The sequence below is a fragment of the Camellia sinensis genome, chromosome 6 (genome assembly GCF_055761805.1).
Source record: "Camellia sinensis isolate YWXY chromosome 6, ASM5576180v1, whole genome shotgun sequence".
NCBI classification, from domain to species: domain Eukaryota; kingdom Viridiplantae; phylum Streptophyta; class Magnoliopsida; order Ericales; family Theaceae; genus Camellia; species Camellia sinensis.
The window spans coordinates 119,320,790-119,332,389 of NC_138966.1; the positions used below are offsets into that span (position 1 = coordinate 119,320,790).

Sequence of the window (11,600 nt, forward strand, 5' to 3'; positions counted from 1 at the left end):
TGCCTCAAACAACGACCATGACATCGTCAACTTGCTTGCCATAGCTGGCAAGCATAGTCACCAAAAACGGGAGGAAGTTGTAGAGATCACGAAATGAAGGAGGTATACTGAAAGGCAAACCAAAAACTTTGCGTATTCAGAAAACATACATTCGAAGGGACAACATAGTTTCAAATCGCATTAAATGAAGGAAGCGTACGAAGGGGCGAGAAATTGTAATGATGCCTAAAAAGCGTATGCGTTCTGACACTTACATTGGACTAAGGTTAACCGCCAAATTTTTTGACTTTTCAAGTTCGAAACCAAATACTCCAACTAATTGGTATTAGTAGGATGTTTGGGGGGCAATTGCGGGAGCCGAATATCGGTGCATGCAAGGAAGTCGAATGCGAAGCCGAATGCGTCTGATGACAGTCAGGATATATATTAGATTCGGCTCTGTCCTGTACGATCCCGAAGCCAAATTGACTAATCGGCCATAGAACCAGTTGAATAAAAAGCCAAGTGGGAATTGGCATATGACAGAAGAGGCCGAATGGGCAATCACGCGATGGATTAAGAGTGGGCCCGACCCTGGGGTCCAAAAGCAAATATAAATAGTTGAACATCAACCAAAGAAAGGTATGTGAGAACAGACCCAAGAAACTTAAGACTCAAGCAAACAAGAGACCTATACTAACTTGTCCGTCAGAGTGTTAATCCCTTTTTTAGGTGGCGATCAAAGGATCAGGGACGTCCTTCAGGATCCAAGACTATTTCCAAACCTACTTCTCCACATTTACATATAAAATTCGATAAAATAAACGGTTCAAATTATCGAAACAAATTTCATGACAAGTTCCACCCCAATACTCACCCTTTCGATAGGAGTTAGTTAACCATCAACCGATCTGTTTCTATACAATTTGACATGCCTTTTAAATATAATTATTAATTATTATTTAAATGAAAAGTTGTGAGTTTCCTCATTGGATTTGGGGCGCACCCATAACTATTCTGTTGTTTATTGTGCTTATTTTGAAACACGTTTAAATAATTGAAAGTTTTTACTTTTAAATGGACATTGAATAAAGGAAAATTTATTGGAAAGTCCTATTTTGGGAACTTCTATATCATTTGGTCCCATGTTTTAAATGGTTGATTGATGAGTCCTTATTAGGTATAGTGTGTGACCAATAATCCTTTTTCAAACATAGATGAGTATTGGTTAGACAGATATACCCTTACAACTTAATTGGGGAAGTTTCACTACTAAAAATCGGAGTTTTTGCGATGGTCGTAAACGTCTCAAAAAGTTCGCATATCGTTGCAAAAGACTTTTTGCGATGTAGTAGCGACAGAAAAAAATTAGTCGCTAAAAATGTCAGAATTGGCGACAAAAAATAATTTTAGTTGCCATATATTGAGTTTTGGCTACTAAAATTATTTAGTCGCCAAATAAAAAATAAAAAAAAATTATTTTTACCTTTGGCGACCAAAATTTTAGTCGGGGTATATTGATTATTGGCGACTAAAAAAAATTTAGTTGCTAAAAATGCCAGAATTGGAGACAAAAAATAATTTTAGTCGCCGTATATTGAGTTTTGGCTACTAAAATCATTTAGTTGCCAAATAAAAACTAAAAAATTATTTTTTACCTTTGGCGATAAAAATTTTGGTAGCCAAAAATTTGTTTTCAGGGACAAAAAAAAAATTTAGTCGCCAAATGGTTAAAATGTTTTGGAGGGAGACATTTCAAATATTTTGAAGGGATTTATAAAATACTTTCAGCAACTAAAATTTTTTTGTCGCCCATAACCATTTATATGAAACATCGCATGCTCTCACCAAACCACAAACCAAACCCAACCATGAACAAAACCAGTGCCTCTCTCTCTCTCTCTCTCTCTCTCTCTCTCCAGCGTCCTTCTCCCTATCTGCTGCTCCTTTTCCCTCCATCTCTCACCGCCCCTCCTCCTCGCATTCGCCAGAAACCGGAGCACCGATTCACCTCCTTGTTGGTCACTGTAGCCTGAGATCCTCTCTCTCTCTCTCTCTCTCTCTCTCTCTCTCTCTCGGCTCTGTTTTTTCGTCTCTCTTTCTTTCACCATTCACTCACAAAAACCCACAGAGCCTCACAAACACGCAAACACATGGGTTCTTCAAATAGTCAGAAGGTATGATTTCTAATGCATAATACTCTATTGGGTCATTCACTTTTTCCTCTAATTCTAGCTTTCCATTAATGGGTTCCATCACATTCTCTGTTCGATTGCTGGTGCGGGTGTGCTTGCGGTTATGACAAGCTCCAGCTGATCGTGTTCGGAAAGAAGTATGGTTCTGGCAGACGCTAATTTGAGATCAATAATCATCGCCATTTTTAGTTAAGTAGATATTGATGAAAATGTTTTTGTCGGAATTTATTTTGGGCATTTCGCCAGTGCAATTTTTGCTGAATGTGAATAACCACCAATTTTAGGGGTTTATATCCCAAACATTGCTGTTTTTGCAAAACAATTTTTGTTTCCATGAACCTCGATATTGGAGCAGAGTTGACAATTAGTTTCCAATTGCATTGGATGGTGTGCGTACTGGATTCCGCACTAGATGAAAGTGGATCGAGGCCCTACACTTGGTCGGACTATCCAGGGACTGAGGTTCCTGCCACAAGAAGCACCGTTAGAGCTGCCCGGCTGGGGTTGGCCGGATAACCCCTCCGGTGTGGGAATCAATGATCGGAGAAGGAGTGTATATCGAGTTGAGTTTATATCTAAATGTGGTTTTTCTTGGAATAGTTCAGTTACCTTCAATGTGAAGTTCATGTTATATATATAGTGTTCCTTGCTTGCTTCTGAAGGTGGGTTCATGGAGCTTGGATGTTGCCAGGTGTCCTTTTAGCATTGCTCAAGGTGGGGGACCACCTGGTAGTTGTCATTGAATACATATACTCATTGTAGTCATGTTGATAACAAACCACATTCCTTTGGTTCAATAACTTCCGTGATTCTAGGTGTAAGGGACCAGCTGAGGTGGCAACTTGCACATGCACACATTCACAACTTTCATGTTTCCTTGGGAGGTTTCCTCAGCTCGGTACCGCTGTGCCTCAACTCCGCATAACTATGCCTTGTCTCGGCCTTTTACTGGATCATTCATGGAGATGGACTAATCCATTTGGATATCTTTATATGGGCTCGGCCTATCTTCTGTTTGGCCCATAGGTTCAGTCTGGCAGCTCGGCCCAACCTAGCACCACGGCTGGACTAGCCTTTCCACTGCAGGTTGGGCCCAAGTGCTTGAGGACTTGGGTGGACTGTTGATCATGAAGTTGTGCTCAATTGGTTTGCCCATATACTCATCCAACCCACTTGGATTTGGACTTCAGTGGATTGGGCCGACCCAAGGCTTGGACCTGACCTATTTCACATTCAGCCCTTTCATTTGGCCCCTAGCTCACGCTAAGGTTCCCCTTGGGGGAGCTATTATTCTGCTTCCCAAGCGTCACATCGTTTCAGTTTTCTCCAGTTCGGCCTTGGTGACGGTTCAATCCTGACACACAATCCCTGCATGCGTCCTTTCATGGTGACACTTGGCGATGTGAGATAGGTATGTAGAGATAGTGCGTCCATTCCATACCGAAGGTCATGCTCCGTGTACCTGCGCGCCGGCTGGTGCAATTAATGCTCTGGCTGTCAATACAAATCCCTTTATCTGTTTTTTCGTTCCTCTAGAGAGTTTCAAAGAGAGAAAGAACTCTTCACGTTCCTCTTGAACCAGTCTTGTTGGTGCTCTGCTTAGACTTTTTCGTCGCTAGTCTTGCTCTGCTACCACTGTTCTAGTCTCTGTAAGTCCTCTTGTGATTCTTCTTCTCTTGCCTCTTTCTGTCTTAATCATCTTGTCTGGCCCACTCGCTGTTTGTGTTCCACATTCTGTTATCTGAGTCCTACCTCTGTCCCATGAGGTTTGTTAAATGGGGAAGTTCCGCTCACTGGTTGATACCCCCGAGGCCATGGCTATGTTCCGCCTGGATTATAATATTCCCGACGACGTTACCCTTTCATTGGCGAAAGTAGACGCCAAGCGTATGGGCATGAGGAATACCGTCGCTTTTCCCATCGCGGCCATAGTCGAGAGAGGGGTTCGATTTCCCCTTGAGCCATTGGTGCGCCGGTTTCTGCATCAAGTCCAGTTAACCCCAATGCAAGTATCTATGAACCTTTTCCGTGTTGTTTGCGGTGTATCTGCCCTCAATAGACTATTGGGTTTGAACCTTGACATATGGGATATGTTAGGTTGTTATACTCTTTCTCATAACAAAGACCACAACACATATTACTTGCGTGTTCGCTCGTTTGATTGCCATTTGGTTACTGGGTTGCCCGATTCGGATAAACACAACGATGATTTCTTACAAGTTGGTGGAAGCTGGGAGTTCCCCGCCGGAACTGAGTTTCAGTCTGAGCGGATGCCCCAGAAAGACGGCTACCCAGGTTTAGGCCTCTCCTTCTAATGCCTTTTGTATTTCTTACTTTATTTTGGATGTTGCTCTAATGGGTCACTTCTTTTTTTTGGTAGAGGCCTCTCGTTTCCAATGAAGACCGAACTGAGAGAATGCTGAAGCCATAAAAGCTACCCTGAGGTATAAAAAGAGATCTGCACCCGAGTTATTAGATTACCAGTCTACTTACCGCTCCACTATTCCAAAGAAGGCGAGGCTCGCTGCTTCCCTTCTGGACTCTGATACCGAGACTGACACGTCTCTCACTCCTTTGGTCACGAACCATCGCAGGAGTCAGGGTGCACTTTCTGAGAGAGTGCCCTCCCCTACCCCCAGTTTCGCAGGGGGCGGGTCTGTGGCGAAGAGAAGGGTGTTGGTGGATTTAGAGGCCGAGGCTTTCGGAGCCTCCGATGTTTTGGAAACCCCTCTAGAAAAGACTGAGGCGAAAAGCCTCGTGGAAGTGAAGATGGAGGTGGGAGCTTCTGGGACCCCTGCGACTGATACCGAGCCCTCAGCTTCGGTCGCTGCGCGAGCAAAAAAGAGAAGAAGAGAAGCTGGCAAAGCAGTTGTGGGGGAAGCTTCTGAGGATCCTGCTGAGGATGAGGCTTTTGAGAAATGGGAGCCGCCAATGTTGCATAAAGGCAGGCCCATTTCCACTTCTGATTCAGTTGTTGCTTCACAAGATTTTGCCTTTGATTTGACTAAGTTTTTATTGATGCCGATTGACATGGCCGACCATAATGGGCCCCGTGATATTCATATCCTGAAGGGGACCCTTCAGATGATGACTGCTGTAAGTGTTTCCTCATTTTACTTGTCTTTATTGTTGTGTTGTTGTCTCATTTTCTCTTAATTCTTCGTTGTCCTTTGCAGTGTATCCAAAGAATGCATCTATCCATTACTCGTGCTGAAAAGCTAGAAAGGGCCGTGCTGGAGGCCGCAATGAATGCTGAGAGACTGACGGTAAGCTTGGAGAGAGAGAAGAAAGGACGTCGAACCGCGGAAAGGGAAGCATTTCGTTTGAACAAGATTATCGCTTCAGCTGAAAAATCAAAGGAGGCTGCTATTGGGACACAGGCTCAACTCGAGGGGAAGGTGGCCGAACTGGAGGCCGTTATTGCCGTTATGGATGCCAAGCGTTCTACGCTGGAAGCCAAACACTGGCAACATGGTTGGGATGAAACTGGGGCTGCCTATAAGGAAGAGGTGCTAGTGCTGCGAGATAAGCTCTTTCTAAAGGGTTAGACGAGTGCTTTGGCTGCTGCGCTGGTTCCTGAAGGCTCTTCTCTATTTCAGAATGTCCCCGTTCCTTCGAGATCCTTAGGTTCAAAGACTGTTTCCACCCTTGCTTTTCTTCCAGACGAAGTTTCCCCATAAGCTGATTCTGCAAACAAGACCCAGGACAGTAATGTTGCCGCTGAAACGGTGGATGTTGAAGGGATTGAAACCCTGGAGACCAAAGCCGTGGAAGATGTGATTAAGGAGGCTTCTACTTCTCAGGAAGTTGGAGCTGCCTCTACTTTTCCTCCCCCAGACGACCTGGATGAAATTGTTGATGCTGCTCCTGAGTTTCCCTCTGTTAATGAAAGTTGATGTTGAAAGGATTTAAACTTTTTCGCTTTTCTGTTTTGATGTATTGTGGCTCGGTCTCCATGACGAGCCTTCTTTTTGCACTTGCCAAGACAATTTTTCTTTTCTCTTTTCTTTTCTTTGCTGCTGGTTATGAGGCCATCTGTGCCTTTTGTTGGATGATAGAATTTTCTTTTTGAACTTGCAATCTGATGCTATTTGGCTTTTATGTCTGAATGTTTTCTATACTGCCTGCCCCTGGCCGAGCACTGTTGGGACCTTAGGGCCAAATAGATGCTCAGTCTGGTTCCGTACTACTTTTAAATAGATGCTCTATCTGATTCTGTACTACTTGCCCCCGGTCGAGCATTGTTGGGGCCTCGGGCCCGAACTGATGCTCGGTGTGGCTTTGTACTGTTTGCCCCGGCCGAGCACTGTTGGGACCTCAGGGCCGAACTGATGCTCGGTGTGGCTAACGGATATGTGGTATGGCTGTGCTTGAGTTCGTAAGTGGGTCTGACTTAGGTCCAGGTTGGTTTTGAAAGAAAACAATTGTTTGCCCATACTTGGAGCTAAGTAAGATTGGTACTGAAGATTGTGCTCTTAGATAGAACTGCTTAAGTGTGTTGCAACTTTAAGAGCGCGGATGCACTTGAATGAGATAAAGGCATGAAAAGGTGTCTTACTCAGGTCCAGGTTGGTTTTTTTTAAAAAAAAAAAAACAATTGTTTGCCCCCACCTGGAGTTGAGTAACACTAATGCTGGAAGTTTACTCCTGACAGAACCTGGTCATGCTTGTTCCAACTATGTTTGTTTGAATCAATACTGAAGTGTTGATGTGTTGGTACTTAAAGAATTCTGTGGATTCAAAGACGTTTACTTAAGATATGTTAGTATGGTTTCCACCAAGCAATTCCACTTGGCTAAAGCCCAATTTAGTTGCCAAACATTATTCCACCAAGCAATACCACTTAGCATATTTGAGTGCTAACCAAATTTTATATTCCGTCCAGTCGCTCTGAAACTAAGTCCATTTGGGTGAAGACCAAAGTTAATTTCGTTTGATAAACATCAAGGCTAATTCCATTTGGTGAGGACCAAAGCTAATTCCGTTTGATAAACATCAAAGCTAATTCCGTTTGGTAAGAACCAAAGCTAATTCCGTTTGATAAACATCAAAGCTAATTCCGTTTGATAAACATCAAAGCTAATTCCGTTTGGTAAGAACCAAAGCTAATTCCGTTTGATAAACATCAAAGCTAATTTCGTTTGGTAAGAACCAAAGCTAATTCTGTTTGATAAACATCAAAGCTAATTACAAGAATTTGATAAATTTGAGAGAAGTGGGGAAGCATTTGCATTGGTCAACAGATAAATGCCTTTACATTCTGATAGAGAAGTTGGGGGATAATTCTATTAATAGTATTTCTTGAGCTTTGCTACGTTCCAGGGCTGAGGCATAGCTCTGCCATTCAGATCCTCTAGGTAGTATGCTCCATTTCCAACAACAACTGTGACTTTGTAGGGACCTTCCCAATTAGGCCCAAGTTTGCCGTCGCCAGGCACCCTTTTGTGATCCATAACTTTCCTCAAAACCAGTTCTCCTGGTGTAAACTGCCTTGGGAAAACTTTTTGGTTGAAACTCTTGATGAGTTGCTGCTAGTACGCTACAAGTCTAATCAGTGCTGCTTCTCTTCGGCCCTCTGCCATATCCAGTGCTTGTGCAATAGCTTTCTCATTACTGGTGTTCTCAAACAATTCAGATCAAAGGGTTGGGAAGCCTACTTCGAGTTGGATGACGCCCTCCATTCCATAAGTTAGGGAGTAAGGTGTTTCTCCCGTTGAGCGTCGTGCTGTGGTTCGGTATGCCCATAGCACGTGGGGTAACTCTTCAACCCATTTTCCTTTGGCATGCTCAAGCCGTTTCTTTACTTCGTTGATGATGGTTTTGTTTGATGCCTCTGCCTGTCCATTGCTTTGCGGGTACCCTGGAGAAGAGTTCCTATACTCAATCTTAAGGTCAGCACAAAACTTTCTGAAGATCTTACCATCAAGCTGCTTTCCATTATCCGCAATCAGTACTCGCGGGATGCCGAAACGCACCACCATGTTTCTCATGACAAATCGCTTTGTATCCGCTTCTTTGATACTTGCCAATGCCTCAACTTCGACCCACTTAGTAAAATAGTTGGTTGCAGCAATGAAGAACCGTTTGTTCCCCGTGCCTCGCGCTAATGGTTCGACAATATCCAGGCCCCATTGGGCAAAGGGCCATGGGCTGGTGAGTGGAGTGAGAGTTTTGGCTGGCTGATGAATAAATGAAGCAAACCTCTGACATTTATCACACTTCTGTACATACTGCTGAGCATCTTGTTGCATCTGTGGCCACCAATATCCGTGAGTGAGTGCTCGGTGCACCAGTGACCTTCCGCCAACGTGGCATCCACAAATCCCATCGTGAATTTCGTAGAGAACATTCTCGACCAAATTTGGATACACATAAAAGATAAGGGCCAAGATAGAAGCGTCTGTACAGCTTCCCGGATGGTGAGATCCAAAACTGAGCTAACTTATGTCTGACTTTGTTGGCTTCCTTTTTGTCTTCAGGAAGAGTACCAGATTTTAGAAAAGCAAGTATTGGATCCATCCAGCTCGGCTCTACGCTGCTGCAGAGGACTGGAGATGCAATGCTTGGTTCTAGCACGAACTCAGCCCAAACTTTTCTAGCATCTTTGGTATCCACTGATGAGTCGAGACAAGCTAGAGCATCAGCATGGCCGTTTTTGCCTCGACTAATTCGTTCCACTAATATGGATTGAAACTTTTTGAGTAAGTCTTTGGCCTTACTTGTGTACATGGCCATTCTCTCATCCCATGTTTCGTAGACCCCAGAAAGCTGGTTTACCACTAGCTCTGAATAGCTGAAAACAAGAAGCTGTTCTGCACTGAAGTGTTCGGCGCTACATAAGCCAGCCAACAACGCTTCGTACTCTGTCTCGTTGTTCGAAGCCTTCCAACCAAGCCTGAGAGCCTGTTTCCAGATAAATCCTTCTGGTGAGATAAGTACTACTCCTGCCCCCGAACCTCGGTTATTGGGCGACCCGTCAACATAGAGCTGCCAGATGTTTCCAATGAAGAGTTTCCAGGCTTCCGACGCATAGGCTTTTCCTTGTTCGGTGATGCGTGGCACCTGTGCCGAACTTGGATTCCCTGGTTCGGTACTCTGGGTGGGAGCAAATTCTGCGACGAAATCTGCTAAGACCTGGGCCTTAATTGCTGTCCTGGGTTGATATCGAATGTCAAACTCGCCAAGTTCTACCGCTCATTTTGCTGTTCTGCCAGAGAAATCTGCTCGGCTAAACACAGATCTGAGGGGGAATTCAGTGAGGACATTGATGGTATGCTCCTGGAAGTAATGCTGTAACTTCCTCGAGGCGATAAGCAGCGCGTAAGCTAACTTTTTCAATGGTAGATACCGTGTCTCAGCATCTAGTAAAGTCTTGCTAACGTAGTATGCAGGCCTCTGTTCCTTGTTAACTTCTCGAATTAATACTGCACTTACGGCATGATCTGAGACTGCTAGATAAAGGTACAGCTCCTTTCCTGGCTCTGGAGTGGACAGAAGGGGAGGTGTATTAAGGTATCTTTTGAGGCTTTACAGTGCTTCGATGCACTCGCAACTCCATTCAAATGCTGCCATTTTCCTTAAAAGCAAGAAGAAAGGCTTCATCCGATCTGAAGATTTGCTAATGAACTGATTCAGTGCGGCCGCCATTCTGGCCAGTTTCTGCTACTCCTTAGCCTTTGTTGGTACTTCAAGATCTTGTATTGCTTTTATTTGGTCCGGATTTGCCTCAATTCCTCTGTGAGTGACTATATATCCCAAGAACTTCCCTATTCCTACCCTGAAAGCGCATTTCGAGGCATTGAGGCGAAGCTGATGGTCTTTTAAGATGTCGAAAACTTCTCTCAAGTCTGTAAGATAGTCTGTAGCGAACTTGCTCTTGACTACCATATCATGTATATAAGCTTCCATGGTTTTCCCGAGTTGGTCTTTGAACATCCGAGTGATCATCCGCTAGTAGGTAGCTCCGGCATTCTTGAGGCCGAACGGCATCACTTTGTAGCAGTAAGTTCCTCTCGGAGTGATAAATGCTGTCTTTTCTTGATCCGAACCGAACAGTGGTATCTGATGATAACCACCATAAGCGTCCAGAAAGCTCATGCGCTCATGCCCTGCTATTGAGTCTAGTAGTTGATCAATGCGAGGCAGCAGAAAGTTATCTTTAGGGCAGGCTTTGTTCAAGCAAGTGAAGTCAACACAAACTCTCCATTTTCCGTTCTTCTTCTTGACTACAACTGTGTTGGACAGCTATTGTAGGTACTGAACTTCTCTGATTGCTCCTGAAGCCAGGAGTTTTTCGACTTCGGCAATTACTGCTTCGGTGTGCTCAACTGAGGATCTCTGACTTTTCTACACAATAGGCCGAGCTGAAGGGTTGATGTTGAGCTTCTGGCAAGCAAATTCTGGGTCTAACCCTGGAGTATCATATGCTGACCATGCGAATACCTCCATATTTTCCCTCAGTAGTTCCAACAGCTGAAGTTTCTCATCAGCGCCTAGCGAGGTACCGACAAGGAAGTATTTTTTTGGGTCATCCTCTTTTACCAGGACTCTCTCCAAATCCTCTACTATCTTCTCCTCTGGGCTCCCCCTACATCTTCCAAGACTGGCTATTCGGCCCCTTCTACCATCTGTACTCGATTACAGAGCTGCTTTGCCTTTAATGCTGCCATGAAGTAATGTTTGGACACAACTTGATCCCCTGAGATCTGCTCTACTCCGTGTTTCGTTGGGAAACGGATGAGCTAGTGGTAAGTTGAAGGGACTGCCTCCATTTGGTGAATCCATGGACGGCCAAGTATGGCGTTGTAAAGGGATGGTGTATTAATAACCAAGAACTCTCTAGAGGGTTTTTGTTCCTGCCACGACTGGCAACACTATTCTGCCAAGCGGCCATTCTGGCTGTGAATTGAAACCAACCAATGGGGCTGCCACTGGGGTGAGGTGCTGCTCGGAGAGACCAAGCTTTCTGAACAAATCATAATACAATATATCTGTTGCACTACCTTGATCTACCAGGACTCATTTTACATCAAATCGTTTCCCAATTCCCATCGTTATAATCAGTGCATTAGTATGTGGGTGTTGTATGCCCTCAAAATCCTTTCTAGTAAATGAAACAGTGCACAAGGGGGATTTGGATACCGCGCATACCTTTTTTGATGCGGGCTCCACTGACATGACTTGTTGGATTTGCACAGACTTAGCAATCTCTTCTCTTAGTGTCTTCTCAGGTTCCTAAGTCGCTGTCCCGTGGATCACATTTATTATCAGCTGAGGTAGATGCTCAATATTTGGTTCTGGTGGTGGGTTCCCCGGTTCAGTCACTTCATTATCCTGATCAATGTAATCCCGAAGGTGCCCAGCTGCTACTAAGTCTGCCAAGTGGTGTTTCAATGCTCTGCAGTTCTGAGTCATGTGCCTCTTGTC

The 11,600-nt window shown here is 44.4% G+C and overlaps 1 protein-coding gene across 1 annotated transcript; it reads right to left on the reverse strand.

Annotated features, from left to right (window-relative positions):
• Positions 1 to 7,810: 7,810 nt before the first annotated feature.
• Positions 7,811 to 9,821, reverse strand: LOC145793538 (uncharacterized). Its single transcript, XM_082876386.1, has 3 exons — positions 9,706 to 9,821; positions 8,628 to 9,327; positions 7,811 to 8,524 (listed from the first exon to the last, which is right to left on the reverse strand). The coding sequence occupies exons 1-3, from the start codon at positions 9,819 to 9,821 to the stop codon at positions 7,811 to 7,813; spliced, it is 1,530 nt and encodes a 509-aa protein (XP_082732512.1).
• Positions 9,822 to 11,600: the final 1,779 nt, after the last annotated feature.

What these genes read in the sequence shown, in the direction of transcription:
- LOC145793538 (XM_082876386.1), bottom strand. Translation starts at nt 9,821, where the DNA reads ATGGCGGCCGCACTGAATCAGTTCATTAGCAAATCTTCAGATCGGATG. An exon ending in TGCGAGTGCATCGAAGCACT is followed by an intron (nt 9,328 to 9,705) that starts GTAAAGCCTCAA and finishes ATATCAACCCAG; the next exon opens with GACAGCAATTAAGGCCCAGG. An exon ending in ACAAAAAGGAAGCCAACAAA is followed by an intron (nt 8,525 to 8,627) that starts GTCAGACATAAG and finishes AATTTGGTCGAG; the next exon opens with AATGTTCTCTACGAAATTCA.